Genomic DNA, 19,781 nt, shown 5'->3' on the forward strand with positions numbered 1-19,781 from the left:
TTATGTCCGTAGGCATAGCGTTGTATCAAAAATATACAGCTGCAGTAAACCAGTTTTACAGAACAATGTTTGTTTGAACAGAATGCTGTGACATCGCTAGGTGACATCAGAGGATGGAGCGTGAAGGTTCTTTATGATGTCATTATGATGTCCACGTGTTGAGGAGATGAAGGCTCCGCTCCATGATAAATCCTCACCTCACGTCCCAAACGGCAGCCTATTCCCTATAGTGACCAGGGACCATAGGGCTTTTATTTTGGAACATAAAAGCTTGTAAAAACACCGTCTTTCAGCTGCAAATTATTTTAAATTTCGGTATTCTAAAAATATTCCCAGGCATAATAGAGAGATATGTGATTGTATACAAATGTAAGCAAGGTTTGAAATGATTATGTTTTAGTCAAATATTCTATCTGTTTGGGCTTGTTGTATTCAATTTGCAGTCCACAAATTCTATGTAATTATATTCAGGCCCCCTGACCAGCCACTCAAGAATTAAAAAATAATAATAATCAGCCTGAGGCTGAATCTAGTTGATGATCACTGGGGTCTAGGGTGCTATTTGGGCCGCACCCATCCCCTCTGCCCCCTCAGTGACGAGTCTAGGGACTGAAGGGAGTGAGATTCCGGAATGGAACTCAGCCGTCATCCTGTTCCGAGCACCATGACGTCTCCATAGCAACTTAGCAGCAGCTGGTTCTGGAAGGAGAACAACTCCCCCAGAACAGGAGTGGAAGACTGTTTAGAAATCAGCTTTTCACCCTGTTCATCCCTCCTTCCTTCCTTTCCAAACGTGTTCCTCTACGCTTCAACCAGGCAGAGACATTCTGTGTACCATTCCATCCTTCTGTCTCATCCTTTCCCACCCTCCTTTACTTCCTCCCGGCTCCATTTCCTGTTTCCTGGTTCAGTCCACCTTCTCTACCTTACCGATGATCTTCTCCTCGTAGATGGGCAAGACGGCGTCGTCCTCTTTGACTTCCTCAAACACCACGCCACAGTCAAACTCATCACTCACCTTCTTAAAGTAGAACCTAGAACACACACAGTGAATCAACACACACACAATTGAATCAACACACACACACACACACACACACACACACACACACACACAGTGAATCAACACACACACACAGTGAATCAACACACACACACAGTGAATCAACACACACACACAGTGAATCAACACACACGCACACACACACAGTGAATCAACACACGCACACAAACACAGTGAATCAACACACACACAAACACAGTGAATCAACACACACACACAAACACAGTGAATCAACACACACACACACACACACACACAGTGAATCAACACACACACAGTGAATCAACACACACACAAACACAGTGTGAATCAACACACACACACACACACACAAACACAGTGTGAATCAACACACACACACACAAACACAGTGAATCAACACACACACACACAAACACAGTGAATCAACACACACACACACAAACACAGTGAATCAACACACACACACACAAACACAGTGAATCAACACACACACACACACACAGTGAATCAACACACACACACACACAATGAATCAACACACACACACACACACAATGAATCAACACACACACACAATGAATCAACACACACAATGAATCAACACACACAAGTAGTGCCCTACGTAGGGAACAGGGTTAGAAGACATGACTTCGTCGTCCACAGGTATTCACCCTGTTCCTTTCATAGGGCCCATAGGGCTCTGGTCACAAGTAGTGCACTGCGTAGGTGCACTCCCCGTGGTCTCCAGAGTTTAATCTCCATAATGACGACCTCTCACCTGTAGTAGCCCTTCTTGGTGAGTAGCTCCTTGAACTGTCCCAGGGTCACCACGCGACCTTTGACCGTGGTGCGGTAGGGGATTGGCTCGCCACAGAAGTAGTAGGCCACAGTTACGTTCTCACACTGTGACACCTGCTTCTTACTGCTTAAAGACTTCTGTCTGGAGGAGAGATGGAGACAGACAGTACTGCTTAAAGACTTCTGTCTGGAGGAGAGAAGAGATGGGAGACATGAGACAGACACTACATGGTGACAAACAGAGTTTATGTCTGTCAGACTGACTGATCCATCAGCATATTGGAGTCTCCCTCCTCTCCCAATACAGCCTCCTGTCCCAGTAACTTTACATCATGTAGTAGAAATTCTACACAGGGACACTGGAAGTCAATCTTAAATGAATCATTCTTTATTGTCAGTGCGCTGGAGAGGTTCCAACCTACTGAATGCACCATAGTACACATGTCAATCAGGAGCTCCACCGGGGCAGTCCCGTTAGTTCTCTTATATACAGACAAGTTATATTTGCATGATTTAGCTTGTTCATCATTCATAATTAATTAATCATTAACACCGGGTCATAACATGTGACCGACCAACAATCCCAAACCTAACCCCTCCTCCTCTCCAGCCTCCTGCTCGAACCCCTGATCCTAATCTCAACGCTAACCCCTCGTTCCAACCTCAACCCCTGTTCCTAATCTCAACGCTAACCCCTCGTTCCCACCTCAACCCCTGATCCTAATCTCAACGCTAACCCCTCGTTCCAACCTCAATCCCTGATCCTAATCTCAACGCTAACCCCTCGTTCCAACCTCAACCCCTGATCCTAATCTCAACGCTAACCCCTCGTTCCCACCTCAACCCCTGATCCTAATCTCAACGCTAACCCCTCGTTCCCACCTCAACCCCTGATCCTAATCTCAACGCTAACCCCTCGTTCCAACCTCAACCCCTGATCCTAATCTCAACACTAACACCTCGTTCCCACCTCAACCCCTGATCCTAATCTCAACACTAACCCCTCGTTCCCACCTCAACCCCTGATCCTAATCTCAACGCTAACCCCTCGTTCCAACCTCAATCCCTGATCCTAATCTCAACGCTAACCCCTCGTTCCCACCTCAACCCCTCCTCCTCTTACCTCTGTTTAGCCTGCAGCAGGGCGGCCCTCCTCCTCTCCTCCTCCAGTCTCCTCCGGGCCTCCTCTAGCTGAGTGAGGGGGTTGGGTGCGGGGTTGGGGGGCATGGTGGGGTCCTGGATGAAGGGGTGGGAGGGCTGCACGTTGTTCCGCAGCTGGGCGCTCACCCAGGGGTGCACTGCCCCAGGACGCTCCACAGAGCTGGGTCTCAACAGCTCCACACTCCCCTGGGTCTTCCTGGAGCCTGTGGTACTCCTAGATAGGAGAGAGAGAAGGAAAGCGAAAGAGGGGGGGAGAAAGAGGGGGGAGAGAAAAAGAGAGAAAGAGGGGAGAGAGAAAGAGAGGGGGAGAGGGGAGAGAGAAAAAGAGAAAGAGAGGGGGAGAGAGAGGGGCGAGAGAAAGAGAGGGGGAGAGGAGAGAAAGAGGGAGAGAGAGAAGGGGAGCGAGAGAGAAAAGGTTAGTTAACATTGGAGTAAGTGAGGGACAGAGAGTGCGTCCTACCATGTGTGTTACCCGTGTGTGTGTGTGTTACCCGTGTGTGTCTGTTACCCGTGTGTGTTCTTTTTGTGTCGTAGTGCCTCCCCCTCCATCATCCACTGCAGTATCTTGTGGTTTCTCTCCAGGTCCTCCAGCGGTACCTGGGCCTCCTGGACACGCCCCTCATCACCTTTACCTGTCGGCTCCGCCCCCTTCTTAGAGCCACGCTTCGATAGGGTGCTGCCCTTACTGCTGAGGTGCAGGGAACACATAAACACACAGGTCAGTATGGCGATACACAGGTCAGTATGGCGATACACAGGTCAGTATGGCGATACAGATGGGCTTCCAGTCCATGTCGGGTTCCAAGTCCCTTCTAAGGGTGAAAGAATTCTGTCCAATTACCTTTTAAACTGAATATCGTATCTTACTTACTAAGGCTAGCTAGTGGACAGAGTTCTACATGAGTAAGGCTAGCTAGTGGACAGAGTTCTACATGAGTAAGGCTAGCTAGTGGACAGAGTTCTACATGAGTAAGGCTAGCTAGTGGACAGAGTTCTACATGAGTAAGGCTAGCTAGTGGACAGAGTTCTACATGAGTAAGGCTAGCTAGTGGACCGAGTTCTACATGAGTAAGGCTAGCTAGTGGACCGTGTTCTACATGAGTAAGGCTAGCTAGTGGACAGAGTTCTACATGAGTAAGGCTAGCTAGTGGACAGAGTTCTACATGAGTAAGGCTAGCTAGTGGACAGAGTTCTACATGAGTAAGGCTAGCTAGTGGACAGAGTTCTACATGAGTAAGGCTAGCTAGTGGACAGAGTTCTACATGAGTAAGGCTAGCTAGTGGACAGAGTTCTACATGAGTAAGGCTAGCTAGTGGACCGAGTTCTACATGAGTAAGGCTAGCTAGTGGACCGTGTTCTACATGAGTAAGGCTAGCTAGTGGACAGAGTTCTACATGAGTAAGGCTAGCTAGTGGACAGAGTTCTACATGAGTAAGGCTAGCTAGTGGACAGAGTTCTACATGAGTAAGGCTAGCTAGTGGACAGAGTTCTACTTGAGTAAGGCTAGCTAGTGGACCAGAGTTCTACATGAGTAAGGCTAGCTAGTGGACAGAGTTCTACATGAGTAAGGCTAGCTAGTGGACAGAGTTCTACATGAGTAAGGCTAGCTAGTGGACAGAGTTCTACATGAGTAAGGCTAGCTAGTGGACAGAGTTCTACATGAGTAAGGCTAGCTAGTGGACAGAGTTCTACATGAGTAAGGCTAGCTAGTGGACAGAGTTCTACATGAGTAAGGCTAGCTAGTGGACAGAGTTCTACATGAGTAAGGCTAGCTAGTGGACAGAGTTCTACTTGAGTAAGGCTAGCTAGTGGACCGAGTTCTACATGAGTAAGGCTAGCTAGTGGACCGTGTTCTACATGAGTAAGGCTAGCTAGTGGACAGAGTTCTACATGAGTAAGGCTAGCTAGTGGACAGAGTTCTACATGAGTAAGGCTAGCTAGTGGACAGAGTTCTACATGAGTAAGGCTAGCTAGTGGACAGAGTTCTACATGAGTAAGGCTAGCTAGTGGACAGAGTTCTACATGAGTAAGGCTAGCTAGTGGACAGAGTTCTACATGAGTAAGGCTAGCTAGTGGACAGAGTTCTACATGAGTAAGGCTAGCTAGTGGACAGAGTTCTACTTGAGTAAGGCTAGCTAGTGGACCAAGTTCTACAGCGTTCCACATTAGTAAGGCTGCACTGTTCTAGTCATGAAAATCGTGACTTGAGTCCGAGTCTAGTTCGAGGCCTGGCCCCAAGTACGACAACACTGATAACACATAACCCCCCCGAGGTACTAACCTATAGCCCATTGCGTCCATGGTCCCAGCCCCATCTGCGTAGTTGCGTCCCTTCCCGGTAGCGTAGTGGTGGGCCTCCCCGTTCCACAGGCCGCTCCCCTGGGTCCTGGAGCCTCCACCCAGAACCACCTCATCCATCTGGGGCTCTTTGGGCTTGGTGCCCCCTGGGGGGTGGTGGTAGCCATGCTTGTGGTGGTACACACCTGAGGGAACAGAGACATATAGGTTAAATAACAAGAACTCTACCTCTTAACCCAACAAAGGTGGTGTTAGCCATGCCATGTGGTGGTACAGTCTTTATGGACACATTCAGAAAGAGATTGGTTTAGAGGTGGTCTATGATATATTTCACCTCTATACCTGGGCCCGTACTCATAAAGCATCTCTGGGTAGGAGTGCTGATCTAGGATCAGATTGACCTTCAAATCCATAAAGAATATGATTATATGGAACAGCACTCCTACTCCGATGCTCTGTGTTCTGTTGGTTGAATACACTCCATCACATTGATTATACAACGTCAACACTATACATACGTAGACTACTGAGCTTGTCTGATGCTTTAAGCACTGCGATAAAAAAAATGAAGACACCATAAATGACTAAAGAGGGAGCTAGATATCATCATAGCCTAACCAGAAGAAAAACCTGTCCCCTCCCGCTGCCTGCAGCCACTGGTCTTCTCAGGTTCTGCCATTATGCTTCTGGAGCTGCTGGTAACAGGCTAAACCAGCGGTCGGCAACCCTTTCCATTTGGAGTGCCAAGTTATCCTACCATTTCTACTGATCTGTATGCCAGTTATGGTTTTCATATGCATATTTTCTTGGAACTGTTTCATTTAGAATAAAAAGTCTTCATTTCTCAAAATCAATGTCATGTGGTTGATCAACAAATTCTATCTGAATGAAAATGATACAAATCTAAAAAGTAACTTCTATGGCCATGACCACTATGTAAAAATAGCCGACATAAACCAAATAAAAAACATGGCAGCCTGCAGGTGGAAAATATCCTGATAAAAATAAATGTCCTATAAATCACATTGGCTACACATGGCCTGTCTGTAAGGAACTGGAAACATTGTATCAACTATTAACTTAGTCCAGCCCATCAGAGTTTCCCACGCCAGCGAGCTAAGAAGTAATCAGGTAGGTCTATGTTATGACGTTTCCACCGGATCAGAGCATTACATTTTGTCCCCCAACATGCTGAGTGGTTATTGAAAGGGAGAGTAGGCTACATTGAGGGACTATAGTCATTCTCAATGAGGCGAAGAACAAATGACTTTGAGAAGCTCCACAGTGACGGTGAGTTAAGACAATCAGAAATAGTAACATCCCCAAATGGGCACATTTATATGCCTACAGGCCAGGTAGCCTTGGACTACTTCTATGTGTAATCAGGCCAGGTAACCATGGACTACTTCTATGTGTAATCAGGGCCAGGTAGCCTATAGGACTACTTCTATGTGTAATCAGGCCAGGTAGCCTTGGACTACTTCTATGTGTAATCAGGGCCAGGTAGCCTATAGGACTACTTCTATGTGTAATCAGGCCAGGTAGCCTATAGGACTACTTCTATGTGTAATCAGGCCAGGTAGCCTTGGACTACTTCTATGTGTAATCAGGGCCAGGTAGCCTATAGGACTACTTCTATGTGTAATCAGGCCAGGTAGCCTTGGACTACTTCTATGTGTAATCAGGGCCAGGTAGCCTATAGAACTACTTCTATGTGTAATCAGGCCAGGTAGCCTATAGGACTACTTCTATGTGTAATCAGGGCCAGGTAGCCTTGGACTACTTCTATGTGTAATCAGGCCAGGTAGCCTTGGACTACTTCTATGTGTAATCAGGGCCAGGTAGCCTTGGACTACTTCTATGTGTAATCAGGGCCAGGTAGCCTATAGGACTACTTCTATGTGTAATCAGGGCCAGGTAGCCTATAGGACTACTTCTATATGTGTAATCAGGGCCAGGTAGCCTATTGGACTACTTCTATGTGTAATCAGGGCCAGGTAGCCTTGGACTACTTCTATGTGTAATCAGGGCCAGGTAGCCTATAGGACACTTCTATGTGTAATCAGGGCCAGGTAGCCTATAGGACTACTTCTATGTGTAATCAGGGCCAGGTAGCCTATAGGACTACTTCTATGTGTAATCAGGGCCAGGTAGCCTATAGGACTACTTCTATGTGTAATTAGGGCCAGGTAGCCTATTGGACTACTTCTATGTGTAATCAGGGCTAGGTAGCCTATTGGACTACTTCTATGTGTAATCAGGGCCAGGTAGCCTATAGGACTACTTCTATGTGTAATCAGGGCCAGGTAGCCTATAGGACTACTTCTATGTGTAATCAGGCCAGGTAGCCTATTGGACTACTTCTATGTGTAATCAGGGCCAGGTAGCCGAAAGGACTACTTCCATGTGTAATCAGGGCCAGGTAGCCTATAGGACTACTTCTATGTGTAATCAGGCCAGGTAGCCTTGGACTACTTCTATGTGTAATCAGGGCCAGGTAGCCTATAGAACTACTTCTATGTGTAATCAGGCCAGGTAGCCTATAGGACTACTTCTATGTGTAATCAGGGCCAGGTAGCCTTGGACTACTTCTATGTGTAATCAGGCCAGGTAGCCTTGGACTACTTCTATGTGTAATCAGGGCCAGGTAGCCTTGGACTACTTCTATGTGTAATCAGGGCCAGGTAGCCTATAGGACTACTTCTATGTGTAATCAGGGCCAGGTAGCCTATAGGACTACTTCTATATGTGTAATCAGGGCCAGGTAGCCTATTGGACTACTTCTATGTGTAATCAGGGCCAGGTAGCCTTGGACTACTTCTATGTGTAATCAGGGCCAGGTAGCCTATAGGACACTTCTATGTGTAATCAGGGCCAGGTAGCCTATAGGACTACTTCTATGTGTAATCAGGGCCAGGTAGCCTATAGGACTACTTCTATGTGTAATCAGGGCCAGGTAGCCTATAGGACTACTTCTATGTGTAATTAGGGCCAGGTAGCCTATTGGACTACTTCTATGTGTAATCAGGGCTAGGTAGCCTATTGGACTACTTCTATGTGTAATCAGGGCCAGGTAGCCTATAGGACTACTTCTATGTGTAATCAGGGCCAGGTAGCCTATAGGACTACTTCTATGTGTAATCAGGCCAGGTAGCCTATTGGACTACTTCTATGTGTAATCAGGGCCAGGTAGCCGAAAGGACTACTTCCATGTGTAATCAGGGCCAGGTAGCCTATAGGACTACTTCTATGTGTAATCAGGCCAGGTAGCCTATTGGACTACTTCTATGTATAATCAGGGCCAGGTAGCCTATAGGACTACTTCTATGTGTAATCAGGGCCAGGTAGCCGAAAGGACTACTTCCATGTGTAATCAGGGCCAGGTAGCCTATAGGACTACTTCTATGTGTAATCAGGTGCGTGTCGTTACTCAAGATTGACAGGATCGCGAAATAATCCAAAACGTTTTTCCTGATAAGTGTAGCCTGTGCGCTCTGTAAACAACATGTCCACTCCTACAATAATAACGAGAAGACTGGAATAATAATATTGAATGCATTAACAAGAAAAGAATTCCATAAACCAACAAACATTGTAGATTAGAAATGAGGGTAATTAACGGTCAATGTGCTACTGATGATACTAGTGTGCCATCTACGTCACCGCCGCAGTGGACTAGTCCACCCAGACAGGCCTCCGCAATGGACTAGTCCACCCAGACAGGCCTCCGCAATGGACTAGTCCATCAATCAAATGTATTTATAAAGCCCTTCTTACATCAGCTGATATCTCAAAGTGCTGTACAGAAACCCAGCCTAAAACCCCAAACCGGAAGCAATGCAGGTGTAGAAGCACAGTGGCTAGGAAAAACTCCCTAGAAAGGCCAGAACCTAGGAAGAAACCTAGAGAGGAACCAGGCTATGAGGGGTGGCCAGTCCTCTTCAGTCCACTCAGACAGGTGCTATATATATATATATATATATGTCACTGCTAGACAAAGAAGAGGTTTATCATTGAGACTAACCTGGATAAATAAAGACAACAACAACACTAGAATATGTTTATCATTGAGACTAAACTGGATAAATAAAGACAACAACACTAGAATATGTTTATCATTGAGACTAACCTGGATAAATAAAGACAACAACAACACTAGAATATGTTTATCGTTGAGACTAACCTGGATAAATAAAGACAACAACACTAGAATATGTTTATCATTGAGACTAACCTGGATAAATAAAGACAACATCAACATACCTGCTCCCATCCCCGCTGGGTCCCCTCCCTTGGCTCCTGGCTTGTGGCCTTTCACCCCTGGAGGCCCCTGGGTTCTCCCAGAGTGAGGCGGAGGGTACACCCCGTCGGGGGAGCGGGACTTGGGGGAGTGTCTCCCGGTGCCTGGTGACTGGCAACCCGGCGTCTTCATCACTCTCTGCACGTGTTCGTCTAGGATGGACTCCGGGTTCTCCTCGTGCGCGTCCTGTAGCGCCAGAACACCATTGTACGAGGTCTCTGAATAACGGGACCCGTAGTGGGGGGGGAGGGGCTTGTTGCCGTAGGGGGGGAGGGAGTTTACCATGGAGACGTCGGCGTCGTCACCCTCCTCCTCCTATCACAGAGCAGGAGAGGAAAGAAGGGGGCAGGGTTAGAGGAGAAGCAGGTTAGTGTGTGTGTGGGATGATTACCATCCAACACACACACACACATCCAAACCACACATGTCACACACACACCCCACTACATACCAGTCTGACCCTCTTCAGTCTCTCCTCCAGTCTCTCCTGAGCTTCTCTCTCTCTCAGAACTCCCTCCAGTCGACTGATGAGGTCAACAGCAAACCTCTCCGGCTCAACGTGGACATCCTTTGGCACACGGTATGTACGCTACACACAGAACATCTATCAGATACCATAAACATCACATACATGGTCTACCGTTATGACCACAGAACATCTATCAGATACCATAAACATCACATACATGGTCTACCGTTATGACCACAGAACATTATCAGATACCATAAACATCACATACAGTCTACCGTTATGACCACAGAACATCTATCAGATACCATAAACATCACACACATAGTCTACCGTTATGACCACAGAACATCTATCAGACACATAGTCTACCATTATGACCACAGAACATCGATGAGATATGATCTATATACAGTTGAAGTCAGAAGTTTACATACACTTAGGTTGGAGTCATTAAAACTTGTTTTTCAACCACTCCACAAATTTCTTGTTACCAAACTATAGTTTTGGCAAGTCGGTTAGGACATGTACTTTGTGCATGACAAAAGTCATTTTTCCAACAATTGTTTACAGACATTATTTCACTTATAATTCACTGTATCACAATTCCAGTGGGTCAGAAGTTTACATACACTAAGTTGACTGTGACTTTAAACAGCTTGGAAAATTCCAGAAAATGATGTCATGGCTTTAGAAGCTTCTGATAGGCTAATTGACATAATTTTTGTCAATTGGAGGTGTACCTGTAGATGTATTTGAAGGCCTACCTTCAAACTCAGTGCCTCTTTGCTTGACATCATGGGAAAATCAAAAGAAATCAGTCAAGACCTCAGAAAAAGAATTGTAGACCTCCACAAGTCAGGTTCATCCTTGGAAGCAATTTCCAAATGCCTGAAGGTACCACGTTCATCTGTACAAACAATAGTACGCAAGTATAAACACCATGGGACCACGCAGCCGTCATACCACTCAGGAAGGAGACGCGTTCTGCCTCCTAGAGATGAACGTACTCTGGTGTGAAAAGTGCAAATCAATCCCAGAACAGCAGCAAAGGACCTTGTGAAGATGCTGGAGGAAACGGGTACACAAGTATCTATATCCACAGTAAAACGAGTCCTATATCGACATAACCTAAAAGGCCACTCAGCAAGGAAGAAGCCACTGCTCCAAAACCACCATAAAAAAAGCCAGACTACGGTTTGCAACTGCACATGGGGACAAAGATTGTACTTTTTGGAGAAATGTCCTCTGGTCTGATGAAACAAAAATAGAACTGTTTGGCCATAATGACCATTGTTATGTTTGGAGGAAAATGGGGGAGGCTTGCAAGCCCAAGAACACCATCCCAACCGTGAAGCACGGGGTGGCAGCATGGGGGTGCTTTGCTGCAGGAGGGACTGGTGCACTTCACAAAATAGATGGCATCATGAGGGAGGAAAAATAGGTGGATATATTGAAGCAACATCTCAAGACATCAGTCAGGAAGTTAAAGCTTGGTCGTAAATGGGTCTTCCAAATGGACAATGACCCCAAGCATACTTCCAAAGCAGTGGCAAAATGGCTTAAGGACAACAAAGTGAAGGTATTGGAGTGGTCATCACAAAGCCCTGACCTCAATCCTATAGAAAATTTGTGGGCAGAACTGAAAAAGTGTGTGCGAGCTATGAGGCCTAGAAACCTGACTCAGTTACACCAGCTCTGTCAGGAGGAATGGGCCAAAATTCACACAACTTATTGTGGGAAGCTTGTGGAACGCTACCCGAAACGTTTGACACAAGTTACCGTAAATTCCAGACTATAAGCAGCAACTTTTTTCCCAGGCTTTGAACCTCGCGGCTTAAACAATGACGCAGCTAATATATGGATTTTTCCCGCTTTCAATTTTTCTCTCTCCAAAAAAACACATTCTGTGACGTGCTCAGTTTTTTGGTGGCATGAAGCTTTCATTAGACCAATGAAATTGCCGAACGGGTTAAGGTCAAACAACTTTTTAGTTTACTGTTTAGATTAAATCGAGCGCTCTCAAACTTCCCATCATTCTGATTACGGTTGTCATTTTGTCACCCTCATCATGGCAAAGACACGGAGAAATGCATATGATGCAGCTTTCAAGTTGAAGGCGATTGATCTGGCTGTTGGAAAAGGAAATAGAGCTGCTGCACGGGAGCTTGGTCTTAATGAGTCGATGATAAGACGTTGGAAACAGCAGCGTGAGGAATTGACTCAGTGCAAAAAGACAACTAAAGCTTATTGCTAATTTTTTATTTTTTGTTACAAGCCGTGTTTCGTTAAAGCCTATTTATTTTTGTTACAAGACGTGTTTCGTTAAAGCCTGTGTAAAGTTAAATTTGTTTCAATGTACCGGTAGGCACCTGCGGCTTATAGACATGTGCGGCTTATTTATGTTCAAAATAATATTTTTTTTTAAATTCAGTGGGTGCGGCTTATATTCAGGTGCGCTTAATAGTCCGGAAATTACGGTAAACAATTTAAAGGCAATGCTACCAAATACTAATTGAGTGTATGTAAACTTCTGACCCACTGGGAATGTGATGAAAGAAATAAAAGCTACAATAAATAATTCTCTCTACTATTATTCTGACATTTTACATTCTTAAAATAAAGTGGAGATCCTAACTGACCTAAGACAGGGCTTTTTTTACTATTTTTTTTACTAGAAATGTCAGGAATAATGAAAAACTGAGTTTTTAAAATGTCTTTGGCTAAGGTGTATGTAAACTTCCGACTTCAACTGTATATGAGATAGGGTATAAAGTAGTGTGTATACTACTTACAGGTATATGAGGTAGGGTATAAAGTAGTGTGTATACTACTTACAGGTATATGAGATAGGGTATAAAGTAGTGTGTATACTACTTACAGGTATATGAGATAGGGTATAAAGTAGTGTGTATACTACTTACAGGTATATGAGATAGGGTATAAAGTAGTGTGTATACTACTTACAGGTATATGAGATAGGGTATAAAGTAGTGTGTATACTACTTACAGGTATATGAGATAGGGTATAAAGTAGTGTGTGTACTACTTACAGGTATATGAGATAGGGTATAAAGTAGTGTGTGTACTACTTACAGGTATATGAGATAGGGTATAAAGTAGTGTGTGTACTACTTACAGGTATATGAGATAGGGTATAAAGTAGTGTGTATACTACTTACAGGTATATGAGATAGGGTATAAAGTAGTGTGTATACTACTTACAGGTATATGAGATAGGGTATAAAGTAGTGTGTATACTACTTACAGGTATATGAGATAGGGTATAAAGTAGTGTGTATACTACTTACAGGTATATGAGGTAGGGGCACACGTCCATTGGCTTTGGCACTTTCATGCATCTCTCTACGATGCTGTTTACGATACCGGTAGGGTGGAACACCATCCCTGCAAAACACACCCACGTTAGTATTCAGAAGAATGTGTTTCAGTGTGTGTGAGAGATAGAGGATATGTGTGTGTGTACTCACACACTGCTGTCGGTCAGTGAGAGTGTGTCGCCGTCGGAGACGCTGGACATGCTCTGCTGTTCACTGTCGTTAGCGCTGGTCACCGGGGCGCGAGCAGAACCCATGTTAACGTAGTAGGGGTTAACTACCAGCTCTCTGCATGGTCTGAGAGGAGAGATGGTTACACACACACACACACAGTAGGGGTTAACTACCAGCTCTCTGCATGGTCTGAGAGGAGAGATGGTTACACACACACGGAAAGTATTCAGACCCTTCAGTTTTTCCACATTTTGTTACAGCCTTGTTCTAAAATTGATTGAATAACAAATTCTCATCAATCTACACACAATACCCCATAATGACAAAAGCGAAAATAGGTTTTTATAGAAATATTTGCAATTTAAAAAATAAATAAATAGAAATACCTTATTTACATAAATATTTAGACCCTTTGCTATGAGACTGTAAATTGAGCTCAGGTGCATCCAGTTTCCATTGATCATCCTTGAAATGTTTCTACAACTTGATTGGAGTCCACCTGTGGTAAATTCAATTGATTGGACATGATTTGGAAAGGCACACACCTGTCTATATAAGGTCCCACAGTTGACAGTGCATGTCAGAGCAAAAACCAAGCCATGAGGTCAAAGGAATGGTCAGTAAAGCTACATGACAGGATTGTGTCGAGGCACAGATCTGGAGAAGGGTACCAAAACATTTCTGTAGCATTGAAGGTCGCAAGAACACAGTGGCCTCCATCTTTCTTAAATGGAAGAAGTTTTTAACCACCAAGACTCTACCAAGAGCTGGCCGCTTGGCCAAACTGAGCAATCAGGGGAGAAGGGCCTTGGTCAGGGAGGTGACCAAGAACCCAATGATCACTCTGACAGAGCTCCAGAGTTCCTCTGTGGAGATGGGAGAACCTTCCAGAAGGCCTTAATGGTACTGAATGGCCAGACAAAAGCCACTCAGTAAAAGGCACATGACAGCCCGCTTGGAGTTTGCCAAAAGGCACCTAAAGACTCTCAGACCATGAGAAACAAGATTCTCTGGTCTGATGAAACCAAGATTGAACTCTTTGGCCTGAATGCCAAGCGTCTCGTCTGGAGGAAACCTGGCACCATCCCTACGGTGAAGCATGGTGGTGGCAGCATAGTGATGTAGGGATGTTTTTCAGCGGCAGAGACTGGGAGACTAGTCAGGATCAAGGGAAAGATGAACGGAGCAAAGTACAGAGAGATCCTTGATGAAAACCTGCTCCAGAGGACTCCTCAGACTGGGGTGAAGGTTCACCTTCCAACAGGACAACGACCCTAAGCACACAGCCAAGATAACGCAGGAGTGGCTTCGAGACAAGTTTCTGAATGTCCTTGAGTGGCCCAGCCAGAGACCGGACTTGAACCCGATCTAACATCTCTGGAGAGACTTGAAAGTAGCTGTGCAGCAACACTCCTATTCCAACCTGACAGATCTTGAGAGGATCTGCAGAGAAGAATGGGAGAAACTCCCCAAATACAGGTGTGACAAACTTGTAGCATCATATCCAAGAAGACTCGAGGCTGTAATCGCTGCCAAATGTGCTTCAGCAAAGTACTGAGTAAAGGGTCTGAATACTTATGTAAATGTCAGTCTTTTATTTTTTTAATAAATGTCAAAAAAAGAACTGTTTTTGCTTTGTCATTATGGGGTATTGTGATGTCATTATGGGGTATTGTGATGTCATTATGGGGTATTGTGTGTAGATTGATGAGGGAATATATATATATATATATATATATATATATATATATATATTACACACAGACAAGACTAGGGCTGTGATGATACCAGTATCTCAATATTTTTTCCATGGTAAAAATCAAAACAGGAAGCAGATCAAACTCTTTGTATGTTAATTATTGAAGCTAAAGCTTGGAAGATGACAGCATGATGAGGTCTGTTTCCAACATGATGGCTGTTCTCCTGAAGAAGTTAAATCCGCTTCGTGTTATGTTGCCTTGCCGCGCGATACTGGTATCATCCGGGTACAGGACGCGTACAAACACAGAGATTCCCTACAGGCACAACTGCATAGCAACCACTCGGACAAATACTAAACACTGTCATGAATTTCACACAATCAGGCGCAAACACACACATCCATAAACACTCTCTCTGGTCTCCTACCTGTACTCTCGGCTTTCCCCTGCTCTCCGATTGGTCGACACTCTGTGAGGAGCCGTCTCCATTAGCAACCTCTGGGTCAGCCTGCTGGCCTGCATATCCCCGCTTTCCTCTTCCTCCTCCTCTTCTTCTTCCTCCTCCCGGCACCTGAATCACAACCACCTTAAATCACCAAGTACATTCACATGGACCAGGAGTTTGACCTGGTGACGTGGTGCTGACAACAAGAACACAATATAGACCAGAATATACGCAGGATCTATACACAGAGACACACACACCTCCACTCTACGTCCTCTGTGAGGGTGGGCAGGTAGCCAGGCCCCAGCGGCCCAGGACCAGTACCCGATGAGGAGCTGTGGTCGCTGGGTGGTTTGGGGCTCTCCTCCCCTGTCTGGGTGTACTCCAGGTAGGGGTCTGACTTCAGGAACAGAGGGTAGGTGTTCTCCTCCATGGTGCTCTGGATCTCTGTCTGGGCCTGGGAGAGGGACAACTTCGCTTCAGTACAAAGTTCCAAAAACTTTATTGTTCATTCAGAATATAAAATAAAAACGAAAGTGAGATTAAACGAGGGAAGCTGGGATCTTCACCTGCAGCAACACACATCCCAGAGAGGGAAGCTGGGTTCTACACCTGCAGCAACACACATCCCAGAGAGGGAAGCTGGGTTCTACACCTGCGGCAACACACATCCCAGAGAGGGAAGCTGGGTTCTACACCTGCGGCAACACACATCCCAGAGAGGGAAGCTGGGTCCTCACCTGCGGCAACACACATCCCAGAGAGGGAAGCTGAGTACCCCACCAGCAGCAACACAGAGAGGGAAGCTGGGTTCTACACCTGCAGCAACACACATCCCAGAGAGGGAAGCTGGGTTCCTCACCAGCAGCAACACACATCCCAGAGAGGTAAGCTAGGTTCCTCACCAGCAGCAACACAGAGAGGGAAGCTGGCTTCTATACCAGCAGCAACACAGAGAGAGGGAAGCTGGGTTCTATACCAGCAGCAACATAGAGAGACGGAAGCTGGGCTCCTCACCAGCAGCAACACACATCCCAGAGAGGGAAGCTGGGTTCTCTACCAGCAGCAACACACAGTTGTTGGTTATGTACAAGCTACCAACACATCCACCCCTTGTCTACAACTGTTCATGAAAATATGTTTGCAATAAAACATCAATGAATGTATATTTGTCCTGATATCTGTGTCTCCTGCCACCGAGAGGATATTAACAGTGTGTTCTCAACCATCTGCCTGGTCAGTGAAAGGTTATTCATAAAACAACAGCTTCCTGTTCCAACATCACGTAATGATTGGTTGTTGCATTACTTCCTGTTCCAACATCACGTAATGATTGGTTGTTGCATTACTTCCTGTTCCAACATCACGTAATGATTGGTTGTTGCATTACTTCCTGTTCCAACATCACGTAATGATTGGTTGTTGCATTACTTCCTGTTCCAAAATCACGTAATAATTGTTTGTTGCATTACTTCCTGTTCCAACATCACGTAATGATTGGTTGTTGCATTACTTCCTGTTCCAACATCAGGTAATGATTGGTTTATGCATTGCTACCTGTTCCAACATCAGGTAATGATTGGTTTATGCATTGCTACCTGTTCCAACATCAGGTAATGATTGGTTTATGCATTGCTACCTGTTCCAACATCAGGTAATGATTGGTTTATGCATTGCTACCTGTTCCAACATCAGGTAATGATTGGTTTATGCATTGCTACCTGTTCCAACATCAGGTAATGATTGGTTTATGCATTGCTACCTGTTCCAACATCAGGTAATGATTGGTTGATGCATTGCTACCTGTTCCAACATCAGGTAATGATTGGTTGTTGCATTGCTACCTGTTGGAACATGGCAGGGTCCAGATGCAGTCTAACCACACAGTCTCTGATGAAGCTCTTAGTAGCTGGTTTAATCTGCCTCGACACGATGCCGTTACTGTCCTGGATATACTTCCTGGAAAGACAGAGAAGAGAGAGATGAGAGAGAGAATAGAGACACAGTGATAGAGAGAAAGAGAGAGAGAGAATAGAGAGACAGTGATAGAGAGATAGAGAGAGAGAATAGAGAGACAGTGAGAGAGAGAAAGAGAGAGAATAGAGAGACAGTGATAGAGAGAAAGAGAGAAGAGAGACATTGATAGAGAGAATAGAGAGAAAGAGAGAGAGAGAATAGAGAGGCAGTGATAGAGAGAAAGAGAGAGAGAGAGAGAATAGAGAGACAGTGATAGAGAGAAAGAGAGAGAATAGAGAGAGAGAAGAGAGAAAGAGAGAGAGAATAGAGACAGTGATAGATAGAAAGAAAGAGGGAATAGACAGTGATAGAGAGAGAGAATAGAGAGAGGAGAGAGAAAAGACATCCCTACCTGTAAATGGCCTTGGCCAGCTTGGGCCTCTTCTCCTGGCTGCTCTTCCTGAAGCCGGAGCAGGCGAACCAGAAGTCAAGCTGGTCCCCACAGCCCTCCTGTCTCAGGAAGCCCCTGAACAGCTGTATGCCCTCCTGGTCATCCAGGAGAGAGTGGAGCGACTCGGCCCACTTCAGGTAGGGAGGCGTGGGGGAGGCGCTGCCCTCAGGCTCGTACCCTAGGTCCAGGTCCGGTCGCCTGGGGGTGGGGGTGGCCGAGGATGGGGACTCGCTACTACGGAAGGAGGGGTCTGTTTTGGAGGGGGGGTAGCAAGTGGACTGGGTGGGGGGGGCGGCCTCCATGGCTGGAGGGGAGGTGGTGGGGGTCACGGTCGCCCCCCTCTTCTCCAGGGACAGGGGGCCGAGGGGCGTGCTCTGTGAAGTGGCTGTGGGGGTCCACCCCCATCCCAACCCCTAGACCCCCCAGATGGTCGCCCCCTCCCACCCCCCTGTACGCCCCCTGTGGGTCTCGGACCACACTCATGTCTCTGGTTGGGGACCACTGGGTTGGGCACCGGTCACACCCACACCTCTAGAACAGCTGAAGATGAGAGATTCTTCCTGTGGTGGAAGAGAAGAGGAGGATGAGTAAAAGAGAGGAGAACAAGGAACTGATACATGAACAATTCTATCTGGAGGAAGGAAGGAGAGGGTCAGAGATTAACTATAGAGTGAAGGAAGGAGAGGGTCAGAGCTGAACTATAGAGTGAAGGAAGGAGAGGGTCAGAGCTGAACTACACAGTGAAGGAAGGAGAGGGTCAGAGCTGAACTATAGAGTGAAGGAAGGAGAGGGTCAGAGCTGAACTATAGAGTGAAGGAAGGAGAGGGTCAGAGCTGAACTATAGAGTGAAGGAAGGAGAGGGTCAGAGCTGAACTATAGAGTGAAGGAAGGAGAGGGTCAGAGCTGAACTATAGAGTGAAGGAAGGAGAGGGTCAGAGCTGAACTATAGAGTGAAGGAAGGAGAGGGTCAGAGCTGAACTATAGAGTGAAGGAAGGAGAGGGTCAGAGCTGAACTATAGAGTGAATGAAGGAGAGGGTCAGAGATTAACTATAGAGTGAAGGAAGGAGAGGGTCAGAGATTAACTATAGAGTGAAGGAAGGAGAGGGTCAGAGATTAACTATAGAGTGAATGAAGGAGAGGGTCAGAGATTAACTATAGAGTGAAGGAAGGAGAGGGTCAGAGCTGAACTACACAGTGAAGGAAGGAGAGGGTCAGAGCTGAACTACACAGTGAAGGAAGGAGAGGGTCAGAGCTGAACTATAGAGTGAAGGAAGGAGAGGGTCAGAGCTGAACTATAGAGTGAAGGAAGGAGAGGGTCAGAGCTGAACTATAGAGTGAAGGAAGGAGAGGGTCAGAGCTGAACTACACAGTGAAGGAAGGAGAGGGTCAGAGCTGAACTACACAGTGAAGGAAGGAGAGGGTCAGAGCTGAACTACACAGTGAAGGAAGGAGAGGGTCAGAGCTGAACTACACAGTGAAGGAAGGAGAGGGTCAGAGCTGAACTATAGAGTGAAGGAAGGAGAGGGTCAGAGCTGAACTATAGAGTGAAGGAAGGAGAGGGTCAGAGCTGAACTATAGAGTGAAGGAAGGAGAGGGTCAGAGCTGAACTATAGAGTGAAGGAAGGAGAGGGTCAGAGCTGAACTA

General features: G+C 45.9%; 1 protein-coding gene across 2 annotated transcripts; it reads right to left on the reverse strand.

Annotated features, from left to right (window-relative positions):
- Positions 1 to 788: 788 nt before the first annotated feature.
- Positions 789 to 18,552, reverse strand: LOC115178127 (axin-1-like). 2 transcript variants are annotated; one of them, XM_029739157.1, is made up of 13 exons: positions 18,097 to 18,552; positions 17,573 to 17,687; positions 15,989 to 16,185; positions 15,711 to 15,854; positions 13,563 to 13,706; positions 13,383 to 13,479; positions 10,054 to 10,191; positions 9,566 to 9,917; positions 5,286 to 5,487; positions 3,513 to 3,692; positions 2,967 to 3,218; positions 1,824 to 2,030; positions 789 to 1,034 (listed from the first exon to the last, which is right to left on the reverse strand). In XM_029739157.1, the coding sequence occupies exons 1-13, from the start codon at positions 18,435 to 18,437 to the stop codon at positions 908 to 910; spliced, it is 2,496 nt and encodes an 831-aa protein (XP_029595017.1). In that variant the 5' UTR covers positions 18,438 to 18,552; the 3' UTR covers positions 789 to 907. The 2 variants fall into 2 exon arrangements, with proteins under 2 accessions (XP_029595017.1, XP_029595018.1); XM_029739158.1 differs by having other exon boundaries at positions 1,824 to 1,985; positions 18,097 to 18,551.
- Between the last annotated feature and the right edge of the window lie 1,229 nt (positions 18,553 to 19,781).

The sequence above is a fragment of the Salmo trutta genome, chromosome 38 (assembly GCF_901001165.1).
Source record: "Salmo trutta chromosome 38, fSalTru1.1, whole genome shotgun sequence".
In the NCBI taxonomy this organism is placed as follows: Eukaryota; Metazoa; Chordata; class Actinopteri; order Salmoniformes; family Salmonidae; genus Salmo; species Salmo trutta.